Here is a 22,216-nt window from a genome sequence, read left to right as displayed (position 1 = left end):
GCCTGCAACAGGAGTTTCGATGGTGGACAAAGGCTTGTCACCAAAACAAGGGGCAGCCATTCTCACTACCCCCAGCCAGGCAGAACCTAACAACGGATGCATCAGATTATGCCTGGGGGGGGGGCTCACATGGCAGGAAGAGGCATTCAGGGCACCTGGTCCACAAATCAAATGCATCTACATGTCAATCAAAAAGAGATGCTAGCTGTTCAAAATGCCCTGACAGCCTTCAAGGACCTAATTCATCTGGGACAACTACTGATAAAGACAGACAATACCACGGTTATGTGGTACATAAACAAGCGGGGGGGCACGCATTCTTACCCCCTTTGCAGACTAGCCATGGCTTTATGGGACACAGCATTGACTTACCAAGTTCATCTGCAGGCACAATTCCTGCCAGGAAAGGACAATACTCTGGCAGATGAACTAAGCAGAAACCTCATGGATCCCTACGAGTGGCACCTGTATCCACAAGTCTTCAGCATGATAACAAAGAAATGGGGATGCCTGGACATAGATCTATTTGCCTCCCCTCACAACTTTCAACTAAAAAGATTCTGCACAAGGACTTATCACAGACAAGCATGGAAAGTGGACACCTTATCTTTCAACTGGAAAAACCTATCAGTATATGCCTTTCCTCCACTGCCTCTCCTCCCCAAGGTACTCCTAAAGGTGAGACAGGAGAAACCAAAAATGATTCTGATTGCCCCCGACTGGTCCCGCCAGTACTGGTATCCGATCTTAACGAACTTGTCTCAATGCCCAGCCTGTACCTTACCTCAAATACCTCACCTACTGTCCCAACAAAACAATCAGATTCTGCACAGCCAACTCAGGACTCTAAACCTGGCAGCATGGCGGATAATGTAGCCATACAAAGCACACCTCTCAGTAAAGCTGTGATGGATGTCATTTTGGAAGCCAGAAGGCCTAGTACTAGAAAATCCTATGCTGGAAAATGGAAGAGATTTTGTGCTTGGAGCCAAGATCAAGGAACTGACACAGCTGTACCAAATATTCCTCAGATATTGCAATACTTAACTGAGATGCTGGACAAAGGCCTATCTTTTTTATCAATTAAAATTCATGCCTCTGCCATTTCAGCTCATTACAATACAGAGCCACCACTCTTTTCTCATCCTTTATTAAGGCAGTACCTCAGAGGAGTCAAAAATTTAAGACCTCCAAGGAGATCGCCAATGCCTGCATGGGACCTCAATTATGTCTTGGAATAACCTCACCCTACCTCCTTTTGAGCCAGCTGCTACTGCGGATATAAAGTTTTTATCCTGGAAAGCTCTGCTCCTAGCAATAACTTCTGCAAGACAAGTGTCAGAGCTACAGGCTCTCATGGCTGTGGAACCCTTTATTATTTTTCATCCAGACAGGGTCTCTCTGAGGACAAACCCTACATTCATGCTTAAGGTGGTGTCCAGTGTGGCCCTTAACCAAACTATTCATTTGCCAACTTTTTATCCAAATCCACAGAACAAGGGGGAGAAAATTCTGCATTTTTTGGATGTACACAGACAACTTATATTCTATTTGGACAAAACTAAAGTTTTCAGAAAGACAGAACAATTGCTAGTGGCATATGCTGCAGGATCACAAGGAAAGGCTATCTCCAAGCAGACTATTTCAAAGTGGATAGGTCACTGCATTCATTTCTGCTACTCTCAGCATGGCAAACCAGTGCCTAAGGGCATTAGGCCACATTCAACCAGAGCTGCAGCCACTTCTGCAGCCTTTCTCAGGGGAGTACCAACCAAAGACATTTTAGAGGCTGCTACTTGGAGTTCAGTGCACACCATTACAAAGCATTACAATCTGCCACTTTACTCTAAATCCAGAGTGGGCTTTGCCACTGCAGTTCTGCAGGGACTCATAGCCACTCCTAATGTTGTTTAGCTCCAGCCCCCCAACCATAGCTTTGGGACTCTACCCAAATGTAATGACTGCAACAGTGAAACACGGAGAACATAGTACAGTTGTGTACACTTGCCATAAATGTAGATGTTCGAGTGTATTCACTGTTGCAGTCCAGGTTACCCACCCTCCATCCCCCTTATTTCTGCTGGAACTTATCTTTACTTCTCTGATCTATACAACCTATGTGGTGTATTTGCTTGTAGATGAAGGTAAAGTTTATTTTGGTGCATGTATGTCTTATATATATATCTAGCCTACCCCTTTTGGGAGCACCTGACATCTGGGGCAAGAAAAACTGAAGAAAATGGTGTCAGCTGCATCTTTTATACCCCTGACAACCTGACGTCAGGGAGGGGGCGACGGCAACCGATGCAGGACCCAGGACTTTGGAATTTGGGCCAACTGAGGGCAACCTGCCAGCAGGATTACCCAAATGTAATGACTGCAACAGTGAATACACTCGAACATCTACATTTATGGTAAGTGTACACAACTGTACTTTCTCATACACTTCATCATCTTGCTTGATGGTACTTTCTCCTAAGTTAGACAGATTTGCTCTGTTAAGGGTGTGTGCTACTGCTAAATGACTACATGCAGAGTATTGAGAAATGAAGTCATATTTTTGGAGAAGTAATGGTAGATGCTGAATGTAAGATGGTTCGTCCCCCCCAAGCTTTGGTTTAAATTGCAAATAGTAGTTTAAGGAATAGTCCAACTGCTGCAAATTTCCCATATACATAATTAGGTATGTCTTTACAACCATGTATGTTTTTTCTGTTTGATGGAAACATTGTACAAAGTCATATATCCGTACAATGAATTCTAAACACAGAGCATATATAGTTACACACTGTATAATAGCATGCAACCAAAATGTTGGCTATAAAACATCAGTTATCAAGGACTGTCCCACAGTGCTAAGTGCCATAATGTCACACACAAACATTGCCTACTTATGAAATATCTGAACACAGTTACAAAGTGGCTGAGCAGGTGTACATGGTCTCTGCTGATGGACATTACAGCATGACCACGGGATAATAAATGTGTTATTAAGAAAGCAAACAGGAGTGGAAACAAATGGGAAATGCAGGAGAATAAGTAAGGTTGGTGGTATGTAATCCTGCAACATTATTTTATTAGATGGAGGCTGTGTGTGATGATAGCTAATTTTAGACCCTTGTGGCTAAGCAAGTCCTCCTTGAAAACTGACTGCTGCTGTCATCCCTTGTCCTTTCTCCACTTCTGCATCAGTGGCTGACTGCCATGTAATACCTTCTACAGGTCTGCAATGGGGTTTTACTACTGCTCCAGGGTGTTCAGGAGTATAGCCAGATGCTTCTCTCAAACTGGTGTCTTACAGCAGTGGTCCTACATCTCAGCAGTGTTTTGTTTTTATATATATTTGTTTATGACCTGATGACTGTCCGCCTCCTTATGATCAGTTAAGCCCATTTGTACCACTTCCTTGGCACAAGAGCCAGCGACAGAAGACCATTACCCAGACAGCCATCAGGGGTTTTCTGATAACTGCCTAGCTATGCCATCCCTTGTGGCTGATACTTGTACTTACTAACAGGTGTTCCTGCAATACCTCCCTTCTTTAGGGAAATCTTTAGACCCCTGGATATGTGCTTCCCACAGAAGGCTACTATCCTCCTGGAATGCTAGTGGTTTTGGAGCTTTGTTGCACCATCTACACATCCCTGGCCCTTCATATCAGTCTCCCACTTCATATGTAGGAGTCAGCATTACAGTAGACCAGACCACCACTCCCCCCCCCATTAGTGGTCTGCCATCAGCTGATCACTTTTGTCCTTGCTGCCTGACTTCTCAACTGCCTGAGGAAGTGATCAAACCTGGATCATCTTTGTAATAGTCAAGGCTTCAAACCTTCTTTGCTATGTGGTTGGCCAATGTCATTGTTGAAAGACTGTATAGTTTGGCTCATGTGATTCATGTGCTTTTTATAGTTGAGTCATATGTTGGCTGCACTGTAATGGATTTTGGCAGCTTTGTTTTAGTGATTCTGAAAAAAACTACAGCAAGCTTGCTGCCTACCAGGGAAAGCTGGACTGACTAGCCTTGTATTCTTTTGGTATCATATTAGGCTAAAAAAAAAGCTCAAGACAAGCTTTCATAATTGTAGTGTGAAACCAGCATCATGGCTTAATGATGCTGCACTTACAATATTAATGTCAGCATAACCCTCAACTTGTGGTCAGCATAATGTGTGAAACAGTGTGTATGTCCTGTTTGTGACAAATAATTCAAAACGAAACTAAAAGGGGAAACTAAATTGGAATCAGGTGTCTGTTCAGTTTGTGTAGTTCCGACCTTCAGTTATGTATTATTGTTTGAAAATGTCTATTTTCATTGCACGGAAGGTACATTTGCTTGTTGTACTGCTGTTTTGTAGGTGGACATTGTGTGCCATTCCCCATAATGTGTGTAAGAGGTCTGCTTGACACTGCTGCAGCTGCTCTTGTCGCATCTTTATCATTTGATTGAAATCCAAATGATTGAACCTGTTGAATGAAATCTCATTTGATAGAAAACCTTCTTCACAACAAATAGGCCTTAGAAAATGTTTTGGAGGTGGGCAAGCCCTCCTGCATCCCCATGACAGCAAAACTCAATGGTTGTGAATCAAAGACTTTTGTGGCTATACAGTCTGATCTTCCATGTGCTGTCATGTGACATATTTTACTTTTTGTTTTTGGGTTTGGGGGGGGGGTCAGGGACCATACACTGCTGTGGCTCGATTGTGGTGCTCCATGGCCTGTACCGCACCCAGCAGCAGAATAAAGTCTTTGCAGCCCTTCCCAGTGCCAAGAAGGCACCCTGTTTGTACACACTGCAGTTGTTAACATTCTGACACCTGTTCTATTACATCACTGAAGTGACCATGCATATCTGACTGTGTCCTTTTTAGCCATGTTTTTCTGCAGCTTGGCTTTTTATTATGAATCCCTAGTTGGTCTATTTCATTTCTGTTTAAATCATGGTACTTCATGTGTAGGCCACTTGAAACCACACACCCTCATGTTGCTGATGTAAAACTGTTCCTAACCCTTTATTTGATGCATTCTTTGATATGGCCATTATCTTTTCTAGGCCATAATACTTTAATACTAGTTTCTTGACCATCTGCTTTTGGACATGTTCCATTCTATTCATGCTGTTGGCTCCTTTGACACACAGTTCTCTCTTCCAGTAAACTTCTTATGATCTTTTATTAGCTGCTTGATTTTCAATACTTTTCCCCACATAAGTAATTTAAACTTAGTCCTGTTTTCATTTCTGTTTTGCCCTGAGATGCAGATATCTCTTCAGGTGCTCTCATGTTCTTATGGTAAAGTTGTATGCCTGATGCATGCAGTTTGGCACTTCGGTAAGTCATTTCTTCCACCATAAATTAACTCTTTAGCTTATTTAGCTCCAGGTAAGACCTCAGATCTTGGGCTTATATCTTATGCAGCGTTACATAACTCACTGTAGAGGTCTTACCACAGAATACCTCATCAATGAGAACTTCAATACCTACTATTCCTTCAGACATTTGTTGTGAATTTGTACTTCTGGAGATGAAAACATTCTGAATGGTAAGCAGAAAAAAAAATGCTCACGAATGGTACCATTGAAAATACACAGTTTAACATTGTCCTCAGACAGCGTTATTGTGTAGAATCTGGATAGTCTGTCTAGCTTTGAAAATAAATCAGATGCTTTTGTATCCCTTGTAATATCCATTTTTTCTCCCTTTCTTTTCCTTTTGTAATATACAGTGTTCCCAGCTCCCTTTCGAAACATCTGCCCCAGTTTCTAGGATCAGTGCTTTGTCTCAGGCTTCTGCTTTTGTCTTATCACAAGTTAGCTGCACCCCCACTTATCACAGGTTAGCTGCACCCCCCACTTATTACAAGTTAGCTGCACCCCCACTTATCACAGGTTAGCTGCAACCCCACTTATCACAGGTTAGCTGCACCCCCACTTCCCCATTTAGATTCCTTAGGCTTCTGAATTCTTATTTCTATTAGAAATTTTATTTTAGCATCTGATTTGCTCTTTAGTATAAATGCTGCCTCCTTTACTGGGTTTAGCACTGAATCAGCATTGTACTTCATGTGACACAGCAAACTTCACACACTCTTAAACATTTCCCTGCAGCTTAATATCTTTTATTTGCTGTATCATTCTTTTTGAGTACTTCTTTTTTTCCTTTTGTACTATAATACCAAATTCTCTGCACGATACTGTTTTGCGGGTGGCGTTACTGAATGTGTTGCCCAGCCTAACCATCATAAGTACACAAAGGCATGGCTACTAATTGGTTTAGACAATACCTGCAATCATCATGGACTTTCTTTTATTACTTGAGAGCATTCTGTATTTGTGTGTGTGTGTGTGTGTGTGTGTGTGTGTGTGTGTGTGTGTGTGTGTGTGTGTGTGTGTGTGTGTGTGTGTGTGTGTATTTATGGATATCATTAACTCCTTCAAATTGGCTGCTGGTCGACATAGTGAATGACTCTGAAATGCAATCGAGTGTTCCATTCATCAGACTTTTTAGAGTTCTGATTAAGTGGGTTTGTGAAACTGATGCCAAAACCTTCAGATATTATGAAAGTTTCAACATTAGGGGATAGGAATGTTTGTGTGAGTGTAGGTGGGTTAGGGTTACAGTATTGTTAAATGACAGCATAGATCTAGTGTAATGTGTGTCTGCTGGAAAATGTGAGTGTCCCAGCTGTCTGGATTAGGTTTAATGTTACAAAAAAGGGTTTTTGAAAGGCTAGGTTCATGGTCAGTTAGGGTTAGGGTAAACAGATATTAGTAAAGAGATGCAGGATGACAAATCCTTGCGCTACTGAGGCAATTGCTAAGACCTTAATGTTGTATGTTTCAGCATTTACCCTCAGAAGTCAGTGTAACACTGGCCATGTATCATAGTCATTTATGAGGAACAGTAACATTATTTATTTTTAAATAAACCATAAAGTGTGCCACAGTAAATGCAGACTCTCCCAGAGCTTGCACAATGGAGTATGACAGCCTCCAGAATCTGTATGTGTAAAGGAATTTCAGCCCAGGGCCACTTTGTGTTAGAACCACCCCCATAACAGAAATGTTGTGTTTGCTTGTGGTCTTATTATAATGTTGTAGCTAGTGGATGACATTTTGTTTCCTTTGCAGCAGTAGTTTTTAGACCACACCTGCACTTCAGTGAATAATTTTGCATTGCCTTTTTCTTTTTAACATTTCTACATAACTTAATCAAGTGTACCACTCCATCAGTTTGTTAGGAACATAGTGTTAACTGTGCTGATGTCTAGGGTCCCAGTGTTATTATGACTTTAATTAATGTGCAGAATGACATCTACAGTCTAAAATGCTTATTATGTACTTGGCACAAGTTAACAGCTTAGCCTAATTTGTCTTTCAGCTAAGAAGCTCATTCAAGCAGGCCTTTGGAAAGAAGAAATCCACAAAGCCCCCTTCTTCCCATTCAGACATTGAAGAAATCACTGATTCATCCTATCCGTCATCACCCAAGTTGCCTCATGGTTCCAGAGACGCAGGCTGTGCAGCAATGAAATTGTCTCAGTCTGCCTCAGAGTAAGTTTGTACAACCATTATTCTGTCCAGTGAAATGTATACTAAATAAAGCAAGACATAAGATTAGCACTGCTTCTTGAAAAGCACATATTTGTATTTATAGAACGAATTGCTACTGTATGTCTTGGGTAGAAGCAGTAACATTTAATTACCTTTGTCGTGGACATACACTGCTTCTAGAATCCTATTACTTCCTACTCAGCAATCCCTAATCAGAGCCGAACAGCCCTGAAACTACTGTAAAATTTTTAGAATATTTTTACATCATTATGTCTGTTCTGTGCAGTTATTTTCCAAAGAACTCTCATCTCATACTTTCAACTTGATGGTTATGTAGTCAGTTTGCCAACTGGTAACTTTTTTTTCTGTTGTGTTGATTTCTTAAATGTTGTTCATTTTCCTTATGCCATCATTTCTCTCTATTTGTTTTTTCTATTTGTTATTGGGATGTCTTTTTAGTGAATTTAATAATATTTTCAAGTCATCACCCATTTGGATTCCAAAGAAAAAGCAAAATGGCCCAGTTGTGTACAAGCACAGATCTCGGTAAATTACAGAGTGTAGTGCATGTACTGTATATCAGTGTGGCACTTACTAGACTAATCATTTCTCAGATTTCAGTCTATTGTTTTTTTTTTTCTTTTTGCATGTCAGTTGTCAGCAAAATGTTATTTTGCAAGATTTGTAGTGCTGTGATGGTCCATTTCCTTGTACAGTGGAAAACAGAAAATGCAGTTCTTCAAAAACACTAGTACACTGCCATGCACTCTGGGTTAAGATGTTTATAATATGTTAAGTACCGGAGTATATGCATCACATATACTCCAGTACTTAATATGTTGTAACCATCTTTCTTGTAATAGTTCAAAACTAATTTTCAGATATGTGTTCCCAGTGGAAAAGATCCTTAACACTCACTCAAGCCATCAAACTAAAATAATTTTATTTGTTCTGTTCTTGTTTGTTACTCAGGTCTTTCTGCAGGTTCTTCCTTGTTTTGTGCTACCAAACCACCATGTCTTGTAACCAGGCAAAAGATTCTTGTACATGACTTTGCCATAAATTCTTGATTTCTACCATTTCTAGAACTTAACACCCTGTAACTGAACAAGTAGTTTGCTTAGCTTTTCTAAATTCTGTTTTCTTTGGTCATCCTGGAGGAATATTCCTGTAGTGTACCTTATTTGCCCATTGCAAATATTATTAAATTTCTCACCAACTCCAAAAGCAATTCAGATGATTCTCTATTCCCAGTCAGCATATCAGAACTGTGGAATTCATTGTCATATGACATATGAATTGTGACAAACCCATAAACTTAAGAACTGTCATGTACCTGCACACTAAATCTAAGAAAAAGGACTAATGCACATAACGAACTCGTACATCTTTCTTCTGTCTTCCTAATGTAATTGTCCTTTCCTGGGACATAAAATGACACACAAATTAACCTCAATTTTTCTCAAATCCATTATTCATCAGATTGTCACGCACTAAATCAAGCTACTCTGTACTACAGTTCTACTTAGTTTTACCTTCCTTTTCAACCAAATCAATAATATTAAGACATTAAGACATCTGTATTTCTTTTCTTTGACCTACTATTATTTAAACTGTGATTGTAAAACACTGGAAAAATAATTTTCATTTAACTGTATAAATTATATGGCTGTGATTGTAAGTCATTGTAAATAATGCACATTTAACAATATAAATTCTATGACACTTCTGTAACATTTTCTCAGCCTGGGGCACTCCTGCAAATTGGACTTTTTGACCCAGCCATCCTATCCCAGTCAACAAAGAGAAATAAATAATCTTTTGTATTTCCTGCAACATACATTTAGATTAACCAAAGTTCTTCACATAGCCGTTATACCATTTTATTTACATTTCATGGATTATCTCTGTCCTATCTGTGTCGTTTCTCAGAATTCACATACACAAATATTACCGCTAGTCAGACGAGTTATTACAAATAATGTCTTTAGTGATATCTTTGTTTCCGCTGATTTATGTTATTGTCCTTTTGGTGTTCCATTGTCCCCATTACTGTTAATTCTTGTCCCCTTCCTCCATTAGAAGGTACTAGATAGGAGAGATATGAACTAAGTAAGGGGCCATTGTGCTGTGGGAGGTTGAGTTTTTCCTTATACTCCTATCAGCCAATTAGAGTGGCGCAACAGCTAGCTATGCTGAAGTGTGTGTGTGTGTGTGTGTGTGTGTGTGTGTGTGTGTGTGTGTGTGTGTGTGTGTGTGTGTGTGTGTGTGTGTGTGTGTGTGAATCAAATGTGCAGCTAGGGTGCATACACTCTTTGGCCTTGCTTGCACTGCCCCCGTCCCTCTACAGGTGAGTACATTACTGGACCTTCTCCAGCCAGAACACTTAAATCAATACTTTTCTCATTCCCTTTTTCTGGGTGGGTGAGCCAGCCTCAGTCACTTATCCCTCCCCATTCCGTTAGCTCAGTACCCTGGTTGTTAATCAGTTTTAGGTCATCTGAGGTATAGTAAAGTTTCCAGTCCTCTACACCATGGGAATTGGCTTGTTAATATTATTCTGCCTTTCCATGTGGATGGTCCTATAACTATCCATTTCTTATCATGTGACCCTGTTTTGCTACATTACAGTTATGAGGTAGGAGTCCCTTTCCTGTTCAGGCACTGTCTCTACCTCATACACTGTTTCTTTACATATCTGTATGGGTATTTGTGTTGTGGCACACATTTGTTATTTCACTGCTCACCCATCTTAGGCAATGACTAAGAGTTAGTTTCTGCAGATAATACCATAGCATTCAGCAATATGTACAAATTTTACATAAATTAAAACTAGGTTAACTCTTTTATAAAACCCAATAGATCACACTACATATCATGCCACGTATCAATTCTTATCCTAATTTCCACAAGTGTTCATTCTTGTTCATAGGTGTTTACTAGTCTAACGACCACAAAGCCTAGCCATGCATCCCACATGGTAGAGCTTTCTCTAGTCTCTTTACTCAAATACTGCAGCACTGTTCCACATTCTTGGTCGGCTCCCACCTAAATCCATTCCTTTTGGCAATATGATTGAGCTAACAACTTAGGAATTCTGAAAAACATAAAAAATAAATGGGGTGGGGGGGCAAAATCAGACACAATTTTTTTAATATTACTGAAAGTCAGTTAAAAGTTACTGAATGGGTTTGCATCAACATACATTTCCTGAACAATAAAAAGTGTGAAAGTTTGCTCTCTGGGAGTTATTTTCAGGATTAATCAGTACTCTAAGAAAGGGGGGAGGGTCTTCTCATCTGCATTAAAGAAGGTTGTAGTCACTCCCAGTGCTGAAAACAAAAGTTCTTCTGAACATTTTTGAGCATTACTGCTCCATCTGTAACCTTTCCTTCAATAAAGTTATTGAGAATGTGATTTTTCTGTTGATGTATTCCTGTTAATATGTTATGACCTCTGGCATGTCAGTCTGATTTTTGTGTTTGCACTGAACCAGCCCTTGTGCATGGTGTTAGAGATCTCATAGCTAGAGATTAGAAGGGATTGTTTCATCTTGGCTCTCCTCACTCTCTCAATGGGTTTTGACACTGTTATCGGGATACCCTAATCAAGGATTTTAAAGATTACCATTGTTTTGCTAGCATCATGCTTGATTTGTTTGCCTTTTCTTTTTGGGCTGCTCATAAAGGGTAACTTCAGGAATTAATTTCTCAATCAGCTGCCCTCAAGACTGCAGAATGTCTTGAGGTTTGATTTAGTGCCATTGTTATTTATAATGTATATGCTGCCCCTTAGAGAGGTCAACACCTGTCCTGACAGTACTATGCTGATGAAATTCTTATTAACCTCACCTTCCGTAAGGAATGTGTGTCATATTTCACTATTCCTGAAGAATGCCTGGATACAATTTTCCATTGACTGTTGGAGAGTCTGGTTTCAATTAAAAATAATTGTTCAGTGTGTTTATGCACTTAACAAATAACGCAGTCTTTTACTTAATTTTATTTATCAAAGAAAGAGGGATTACTGCTGGATGCCTATGAATGTCCTTTGCATATTCTCTACTTCTGCCCTTATAATATATGGTGGGGAGATATACTGGAATTTGCTGTCCATGTCTATGATTTGAAATAGATCCTTGAGGACAGGACCAGATGCCAGCTGGAATTGAAGACATATTATTTGCATGTAAAGAACATTGCATGGATGTGGAATTTATTCCACCACTGGGTTTAGCTACAGTGATGGTATTGCCTCAAATGGACTACTAATTGTCCCTTTAAAATGGATTGTCGGATAGTGATTTAACATAACAGCAGAGGATGCGCAATTCTGCAGTGAGGTTCTTGCTGGGAAATCTCATTAATGTCATGTTACACCTGAGATTTCTACTGACTTATAGTCACCCAGCTCAGTGTATAAAATGCTCCTTTTCTCCTACCAGGCTCTGCACAGCCTGGGTTGTGCTTATATGAAAGAGCTTTTAGTTTCGTACATCACCACTGGGTCACTCATAAGGTGATGGGGCTGCTACAGTTCCAAAGACATGCTTGCAAACTTCTGGCAGGATATCTTTGCTTACCTCACTCTAGTTTTTTGGAATTACCTGTCATAATTTATACAAGTGTTCATCACAGAGATGTCTCTGAAATTTCACTTTTTTGGAATGGTCTTCCTTAGCCCTATATAGGAAACAGTTGTTACTTTAGTACCGCCTTTTAATGTTTTACTCTATTAAAATTGATTATTTTTATAGGGTGCCCTTTCTAAATGTTAGTCTTTTATCACTGTACAATACTTATCTCAGTAAGAATTTTAATGCTGTAAATAACTAAATAAATACTTTACTTGTAAATAAATAATGCCACATTCTGCACCGTGACTAAATTATGGACCCTTACTGATGACTTTCCATTAAACATGGAGATAGGCCACCTCACAGGTGCCCCCATCAAGTCTTTTGTCCTGGTTGGTCACTCTCTACTGCTGAATCACTTGATTATTATTTGAGTTAGTAGCAAGGCTTTGTCTTGGTTCTAGAACATTTTACCCAGCAGACTCTTCAAGGTCAAAATAGGCTTTTCCATCTCTAATCAAACTTATCTACATAAAGAAGTCCAACAAGATTCTGTTCTTGCACCTTTACTTTTCTCACTTTTCATCAGTAATCTACTGTGTAACACCCCCCACCTCCCTCTAATTTTGTATAAAGATTATTTAGTAATCTGGCAATTAAGCCCATCTCACTATGAAATCAAAATACAGTTTGATGGTCTTTGCTTCCTAAGCAAACAGTTAAACTATTACAAACTTCTTCTCAGCCCTTCAAAAAAAACAGAAGCCGTACCCTTTGGAACTCAATCAAACTGTTAAAAGCAATAGTCTCCCTGCAGATTAATGATCTTCCAAAACCCCATTACGACATTATCCTCTTTGAAGTATAGATATATATATAATTGAACCAGTCCCTAAATTTCCAAAATCTGATAACAAAAATGAAAAAAATTAGCAGCTCCTTTTCAGGGCCCATAAACTATCTTTGTTATTATCCACTTCAGCAAGATTCACAGGAAGCTAAGGGAGTACTGTTAGCTCATCTTGAATATAGCCTTCCATTCACAACGTTCAGCTCTCCAGATTTTGGAGGAACATTCCACCCTGACCCTGTGTGAAAAAAGAAAAAGGAATTATGGGTGGATGGATGAATGGATTCCTATTTTAAGGCCTAATTAATCCCGGCACATGACATACCTATTTTTGAAGGTATGTCTCTATTTCCAGACATATTTACACATTCATGCAATTTTCCTGAATCCCCCATCACACATGATTTTTGAAGCTGTCTAGTACATAGAAAACCACACTAAATGACTAACATACTAATGGCACCAATAATTTAATGAAAGAGGACACACATCTTACATCTCCCACTTTCGTGAAGAAAAAAAAAATTCTCTTTTGTGATAAAATTTTCCAATATAGCTCATGAAAGTATACAGATTTTCCATTGTCTCTTTGATAATGTGCTGTTATTTGTCCATCATTTTTGTGACTTTCTGTTTTTTAAACGTGTTTATGAGTAGTCTCACACATGGAAATGGTAAGTGTCATGTGCCATTTTATTTTCAAATGTTATGCTTGTGTGATGTCCAGATTTTTGGCTGGATGTATCCACTTTTCAAGTGCCTTTGTTCCTATTTTCAATGACTACAAGCTGAGAGGTATGCTTTCATTATTTGCAACAGCCTCAAGCAAAAATGCATTAAAACGACAGACTGTCTCAAATAAAGTATGTTGTTTCATCAAAATCTTCTCATCTCATGAACACCACTGTCTAATACTTACCAAAGCTAAATAGCTACCTATCAAATGAAAGGCTGACATTTTATTAGGCTTGCTTCTGTTTAAACTAATAAATCTAGAAAACATTCCTTTGCTAGCAAAACACACCAACAAAATCCCTTCATATAGTCTGGGAAGTCATGACCAGTCCTAGTCCATCCTCCACCCCCCCCCCCCAACCAAAAGTATCACACAAATCTTATCTTCTGTATTCAAGCTCCTAAACTCTGAGTCTCTCTTCCCTTGTGCCTAAATGACTTCTCTTCCTTGAAATTCAGACCATGTTCAAAGCTCATCTCCTTCAACAAGTCCAATGTAGTCGTTCACTGTCAGGACACATCTCAAAGACCTCTCTTTTGCTCTCTATCTTACCCACTATCTTGCTACATCTTTTTCTCCATACCTTTCAGTCGTCCTCTTGCTTTACTCTTTCCCCATATTTTAGGGCCCCTGGCGTTTATCCATTGCTGACGCAACAATTTGTATGAAGTAAGGACTTATTATCTGGTGCTTTCACATGCTGTGTATAGTGTTCATACAAATTTGTGCAAGTCGGTTTTAATAATATCTTTGTTTATCTCTTTGCTCGTAATTGTTGTGATTGACGGACTTGGGCTGTGCCTGAAATTGGTCCATTGCAATCAGCGCTCTGCACCATTAAACAGATATTAATAACAATAATCTGTTGGAGAACAATACTAATCATATACTTAAAAAGTATCACTGGAAGGGAATAACTTTATTAGTCTGTTTCATTTAGCAAAAAGAAATAGTCCACTGAGTCACAAAATGTGCTACTTTTTGGGTTACAAAGAAAGTTTAAGACTGATGACTCAGTCTGGAGGCACATAAGATGAAACACAGTCTTGCTTTCCTGCCCTGCTGCTGAGTATCTCAACTACAATAAAACTGTTCACAGTTGACATAAGCATTCAGCAGCCACACTGCAATACTCATCAGTGTGTCTCCCACTTAAAAATGTGCAGCTGCTATTCGTGGTTGCCAAAAGGTGATTAAAGTGATCTCATACTATTTTTTTTTCCTAAAAAACATAATGGATTCTCAAGTAGTAAATTACATACATATTATATTATTAGGGGTCGACATAGTTTAAATTTTAGTAAGATGTGCCAATGTCTGTGCTACATGCCATCCATTACTTTTATCTGATACCAGTTGTACAGTAACCGAAGGTACATGTATTAGTGTACTGTCAGTTTGTAACAGTTTACATTAATGAGTGCATGAACTGTACATCACTAAGGCACATCCTACTGACTCACATCAGTGCAATCTGGTGAAACATGGACAACATCTTTATTATACAATGCCATTATTTTAAAAAGGTAACAATTTACATTTAAAAAGATTGACATTGCATTACAGCAACACACTAGGGACACTAGGGTAATTCTGTGAGTAATTCATGCGTTTACCCACTCCAAGACATGGGGCGTTTACATATTGTTTTAACTTAAAATATTCCTAAAATTCTTCAAATAAGCCATGTCATTTTATTACAGGTGTCTGATAAACGCTCATGGTTCAGATAATATTCATTTTTCTTAACCCATTTAGCATAATTTAATACAATCACCTAGTGTATGAAAGTATTTTACATTAGATGGGCCACACCTTACCCAAAGCAAAAAGAACAAACTGGGCATATATTAGGAAGGTCCTTTAAAGCATACCTTCTAATAACATATGACAATGACTGCTGGCCTGAGACTTAATTTAGAATAATAATTCCAATTAGGATACATGTATACATTAATGAATGGGCATCCCACTCTACTGTTTCCTATTGGGGGGGGGGGCTTATGGTGGCCTAGGAGTAGTGCTGAATAATTCAACAAAGTCCAGGATCACAAGATGACAACAGCATGTCCATGGCTACCACTACGTGAATGTAGAATGTTTACTTGCACCACAGAAAAAGCCATCATCAAAATGTTCTGTGTGATTCCAAATCACTTTTACGGTTCATACCTCCCTCAGGGTCATGAATAGAGAAGTCACAACCACCATTTCTGAAACTAACACTGAAGCTATAGTATTCCATTTATGATGAATAGTACTGAGGGAAGCATTTGTCATGACATGAGAAGGAATAAACAACCACCATTAGCAAGCAAACAGCCTTGTTGCTCCTTGTTCAACATGCATGAGCAACCATTTATTATAAAGTGTTATTCATTTACTGTCCAGAAAAAAACAGGTCAAAACATCCCACCTTGCAACAATCTCAGCTTCAGACTATTTTTTTTGCACTGCATAATTTTGTGAGTGTTATAGTATACAGACATTCAGCTAAAGGTACCTTCCCTCTGTTTTGTCTATGTGTAACAATTAAGGAGGGTTATGTGGATATTATCATGGGCCACATGTAATTCAGATTCACTGCAAAGAAAATTCAAGGGACATTTAGCAACAAAAATGTCTTAGATTTTTTTTCTTTCCTTTTAAACTGTAAATATCCTTTTATATTTTTTTCTCCTTATTTTTTTATATATCGGTATACCAGTAATGATATGGGTTTTATTCCACAAATGTGAGTCATATCATCTACATTGTACGTGATGAAAAATGAATTTATATGACTAAACATTGTTGCTATGGCAGAAAGCCAAAGTCATACAGAGTCCCTGGTAATGGTGATGTATAGGTGGCTGACCCAAGCACTGTATAAATTAATAACAATAACAAACAGGTGAAATAATTAAAATACAAACTTGGCAATAAGACATAATTTACCATAAACATACATAAAACAGTGCAAACGTAAGTCTAATGACAAATGAATAGTGATGGAAAACATGTCAGTTATAAGCTAATTCAAACAAGTGTCATACTAATTCCCACTTACAACCAGCTAAAGTGGGGCAGTCCCACAGCCAAGTAGGGAGCAGGCTGTACAAAAGTGGGCCCTAATGACTTCAGGTTATATAATGGAATGGGTAAAAGACCCTGTTTGTCAGAATGGAGAATTCAGCAAGGCCTGTATTTGGATAGAAAGTCTGGCAAATAGTGAGGGCCCTTATCATAAAGAGTTAGGGTCTTGTATGTAATGTACTGTTTGAATGAGGGCCAGTGCAAACTCTGTAAAATCAGGGTATGTGATGGTCCCTAGAAATCACAGTTAGTAACCCAGCAACAGAGGTTTGCAACCACAGTCATCTTCATCATCACCACTGACAGAGTAGTGCTGTATCTCACAAGATTGGTCAGTTGCAAAACTGTGGTGTTTTGTCATTTTGAAATATGACAGATAAGTTATATGGACATCAACCATGCCACATTTCAATGTGGAAAGACAAACCTTTCTGCCACTGAGTGTTGCCACAGTGCTTCTAAAAACTCTCACAGAATGCAAGCTGTCAGTTCAGCAGTGGAGTTACTCGGCACTAATCAATTGTATTGTCATTTTTTTGATAGAGAACTGATTTGTCAGTTGAGGTGACCCTTTCCTGTATTAGTGTCAGCCACAGGTAATAAATTCTCTAAAGAAATTAGAAATACCCCCGTCACACTCCCTTTGAAAAAGTCACTCATAAAACACTTTATGAAACTATTCCAACAGAGCTGCTTTTAACCTAAGAATGCATCCCCAGTCAAAGCTGGGTGTACAACATTACTCCACCTTTGGTTGTGGACCTCCTCAAGACGTCACACTTGTAAATGGTTCCAGTTTCTTTAAGTATTAAACTGTGTAAACCTACTTCACCTTCTGTAAAAGGAGCCTGTCAGTGGAACCCAGTCCTCACCAGTGTCCATGCCTCCAGCCAGTCACACCCTAGTTCACTGCAAGATATTACAGCAAATCCAGGCAGTCTTGTCTTTTTAATACAACACAAAGCATGCAAAGAACAGAAATGACTTTCTTTCTTCTTGATTCTCACATACCTGTTAGACACTCACTCCACTGTATTTGAAAATTGGCCTACTAATTTTGTTAATGGATTATCTTTGTATTATGGGCTGCCATGGCAACTTTGTGTAATTTTCCATCTGGCATGTACGCAAACAACTTTACAACTACTTTCAAACTTACTTGTTTTTTTACTGAACAATTGTCTGCATAAATTAAACTAGTGCTACAAAAGTCTGTGTTATATGCTGAATGTTCTGCATCATTTCCTTTTGCAGTCTGACATGTTCATGTCCTTTTATATTGTTTTCTTGTTTACTTTTGCAGTGCTGTATTATGTCATCTTCTCTGCTCCACCTGTATGGTTTAATGTATATATTGTACACCTGTTCTATTTAGTTTTTCTTCTTTACCCTAAATAGGTTTGTATTGTGGCTGAAGTGTTTAGTTGTACAAACCCTCTGGTTAATAACTCTAAATAAGTAATTAAATAAATACATACATGCATACATTTATGGCACCCTGCCTGTGCAACTGGATTATTTCGAAAGCAGATTTTCCATTTCAGGTCAGCTCAAACCTGAAAACATGGTCTGTTGCATACTGGACCAAGCAGAGCAGCACCAGTTGTGATGTTGTTCATTTGATCACTGCTGTAGTCGCCTTACCTATATGGGCTGTATCCTCTACAGGACAAAGCACTGGGCTAGCTTCCAAAGTTTTCAGGGCACCTTCTCCGTGACCAAACCATGTGAATTTTATGACTGAAAGCATTATTTTTCTGCAAAACGTAATTAAATTTATCTAGGGGAATTTTTAATTGCTATCATGTGAGAACTTTACTTTTTACTTTTATGGTAAAAAGTTGTTAAAACTAAGTTTTAGCTATTTTTTTCTGTGACAAAAGTTGTGGTAATTTACTTTTGGCAGTTGAGGTATTTCTTTATTTTTAGTCTTTACATCTTACCTGTTTTGCCAACTATTGCTGCTAGGTTACCCAGGAATCAGCCACCTTCTCTATTTAACCATAAAACAACCTACTCATTGCTCATTTCTACCTTCTTCCAGCCACAAAAAAAAAAAATTACTAAGCTACCTTTGCCATCACATCAGACTGATAAAATGTTTCAACCCCAGGTGGGTGACGCTGCCATTTCCAAATCTGGTTCCTAGGACCACTTTTTCATTGTGCTCCAATGGTATAGTCCCTACATGTCCTTTGTGTTTGTTGGAGTGCTCTTGGAATGCAAGGGGGAGATGCTGTGTTGGTACGGGAGAATGCCACTACTGCTATTTGACTTTTAAGCCAGTGCAAAAGAAACTAATGAGATACGTTTGCTGAAATGGGGCTCAATATTTTTCAACAGCCATGTTGAAAAACAAAACTAGATGATGACTGTGAGCTTCCTGTAGCTAAAGCTTTCATTAATGAGATGAAATGTTGATTTCCACTGCTTGTAACTCTTTGATCTGAACTGATGGGACTGAGAAAGTTAGTTGAATCGGGACAATTCATTGGCATAAAAACTAATTGCAAAACAAGTAAAAAGTAAATACCTGTATGCATAGTCTTGACCTAGGTAGCAGTCCTCTAATATTTTGATCCATGAGTTGTCACTCGGGCAAAGACTGTATTTTACTTATCCGAGGGCTGAGTACATGCCCAGTTTCTGTGTGCTTCTTCCTCTACATCCTTATAAATACCTGCTGATATTACTGGTGATTACACCTTTCCATTCAGGTTCCATTGACTGATTACACCTTACCATTCAGGTTCCATTGACTGATTACACCTTAACCATTCAGGCTGTATAACTGATTACACCTTAACCATTCAGGCTGTATTAACTGATTACACCTTAACCATTCAGGCTGCATTGACTACACCTTAACCATTCCAAGCTCTATTGACTGATTACACCTTACCATTCAGGCTCCATTGACTGATTATACTTTAACCATTCAGGCTCCATTGATGGATTACACCTTAACCATTCAAGCTCCATGACTACACCTTAACCATTCCAGGCTCTATTGACTGATTACACCTTACCATTTAGGTTATATTCACTGATTACACCTTAACCATTCAGGCTGTATAACTGATTACACCTTAAGCATTCAGGCTGTAGTAACTGATTACACCTTAAGCATTCAGGCTGTAGTAACTGATTACACCTTAACCATTCAGGCTCCATTGACTACACCTTAACCATTCCAGACTCTATTGACTGATTACACCTTACTATTCAGGCTCCATTTACTGATTACACCTTACCATTCAGGCTCCATTGACTGATTACACTTTAACCATTCAGGCTCCATTGATGGATTACACCTTACCATTCAGGCTGTATTAACTGATTACACATTAACCATTCAGTCTCCATTGACTGATTGCACCTTAACCATTCTGGCTCCATTGACTGATTATACCTTACCATTCAGGCTCCATTGACTGATTAAACCTTACCATTCAGGCTCCATTGACTGATTACACCTTAACCATTCAGGCTCCATTGACTGATTACACCTTAGCCATTCAGGCTCTATTGACGGATTACATCTTAACCATTCAGGCTCTGTTAACTAATTACACCTTAACCATTCAGGCTGTATAACTGATTACACCTTAACCATTCAGGCTCCATAGACTGATTACATCTTAACCATTCAGGCTCCATTGACTGATTACACCTTACCGTTCAGGCTGTATTAACTGATTATACCTTACCATTCAGGCTCCATTGACTGATTACACCATAACCATTCAGGCTCCATTGACTGATTACACCATAACCATTCAGGCTCCATTGACTGATTACACCTTACCATTCAGGTTGTATTAGCTGATTATACCTTAACCATTCAGGCTCCATTGACTGACTACACCTTACCATTCAGGCTCCATTGACTGATTACACCTTACCATTCAAGCTCTACTGACTGAATACACCTTACCATTCAGGCTCCATTAATTGATTATACCTTACCATTCAGGCTGTATAACTGATTACACCTTAACCATTCAGGCTCCATTGACTGATTACACCTTAGCCATTCAGGCTCCATTGACTGATTACACCTTGGCCATTCAGGCTGCATTGACTGATTACACCTTAACCATTCGGGCTCTGTTAACTGATTACACCTTAACCATTCGGGCTGTATAACTGATTACACCTTAACCATTCAGGCTCCATAGACTGATTACACCTTAACCATTCAGGCTCCATTGACTGATTACACCTTACTGTTCAGGTTGTATTAACAGATTGTACCTTAACCATTCAGGTACCATTGACTGACTACACCTTTCCATTCAGGCTCCATTGACTGATTACACCTTACCATTCAAGCTCTATTGACTGAATACACCTTACCATTCAGGCTCCATTAATTGATTATACCTTACCATTCAGGCTGTATTAACTGATTACGCCTTAACCATTCAGGCTCTATTGACTGATTACACCTTACCATTCAGGCTCCATTGACTGATTACACCTTACCATTCAGGCTCCATTGACTGATTACACCTTACCATTCAGGCTCCATTGACTGATTATACCTTACCATTCAGGCTCCATTGACTGATTACACCTTACCATTCAGGCTCCATTAATTGATTACACCTTACCATTCAGGCTGTATTAACTGATTACGCCTTAACCATTCAGGCTCCATTGACTGATTACACCTTACCATTCAGGCTCCATTGACTGATTATACCTTACCATTGAGGCTCCATTGACAGATTACACTTTAACATTCAGGCTCCATTGACTGATTACATCTTACCATTTAGGCTCCATTTCAGACTAGATGACAGGAAGAAAAATACCATGAAGCATATACATGTGATATAAAAATATTTTAAACATGGTTGCAGATAAAAGTGACATACTGAAGTTCCTAAAATATTCAGTGTTTGTTTCAATACGGACAATCTCATGCATTGTTAATCACATTTAAAGAGGCATAGAATGCTAAATATTAGTGTTTGTTTTAATTGTTGATATTTTAGGAAAGGTCATTAACCTTTATATGCTCCTCCCTGAAGGATTCTGGAATGCACAGAAGCTGAAACAGAAATAATTCTTCAGCTAAAGAATGAGCTTAGGGAGAAAGAACTGAAGCTGACAGATATTCGACTGGAGGCCCTCAGTTCCGCACATCAGCTCGATCAAATCAGGGAAGCCATGAACCGTATGCAGGTTAGTATAAGTGGATTGTGATGCTTTGTTTTATATATAGCTTAGGGTGACTCTCTCGTCATAAACTAATTATATTTTGCAGTGATATGTTTGTTTCTTTTTCAACTGTTTAGAAAAAAGTTATTTTCAGATGGGCAAAAGGCCGTGGTATGAAATATTGAAATGTAATTTGCATTATTTGCATTTGTAAGCATGTGCAAAGGGCTAAGAAAGGAAAGGAAGACACTGTATA

At 38.8% G+C, this 22,216-nt stretch overlaps 1 protein-coding gene across 5 annotated transcripts in view; it reads left to right on the top strand.

Annotated features, from left to right (window-relative positions):
* NAV3 (neuron navigator 3) overlaps window positions 1-22,216 on the top strand; it is a 1,719,037-nt gene that overhangs the window by 1,596,181 nt on the left and 100,640 nt on the right. For 4 of the 5 annotated variants that reach the window (XM_044088075.1, XM_044088074.1, XM_044088073.1 and 1 more), the window contains 2 exons: window positions 7,382-7,554; window positions 21,831-21,984. In XM_044088075.1, the coding sequence (XP_043944010.1) occupies window positions 7,382-7,554; window positions 21,831-21,984 (327 nt within the window). Of the gene's footprint in view, window positions 1-7,381; window positions 7,555-8,013; window positions 8,101-21,830; window positions 21,985-22,216 lie in introns of all 5 variants that reach the window. The other variant, XM_044088077.1, reaches the window with a different exon arrangement.

Source organism: Protopterus annectens, chromosome 11.part0, assembly GCF_019279795.1.
Source record: "Protopterus annectens isolate FY-2018-M chromosome 11.part0, PAN1.0, whole genome shotgun sequence".
Taxonomy (NCBI): domain Eukaryota; kingdom Metazoa; phylum Chordata; order Ceratodontiformes; family Protopteridae; genus Protopterus; species Protopterus annectens.
The sequence above is the reverse complement of the archived record's forward strand: the minus strand, read 5'-3'. Positions and strand labels throughout refer to the sequence as shown.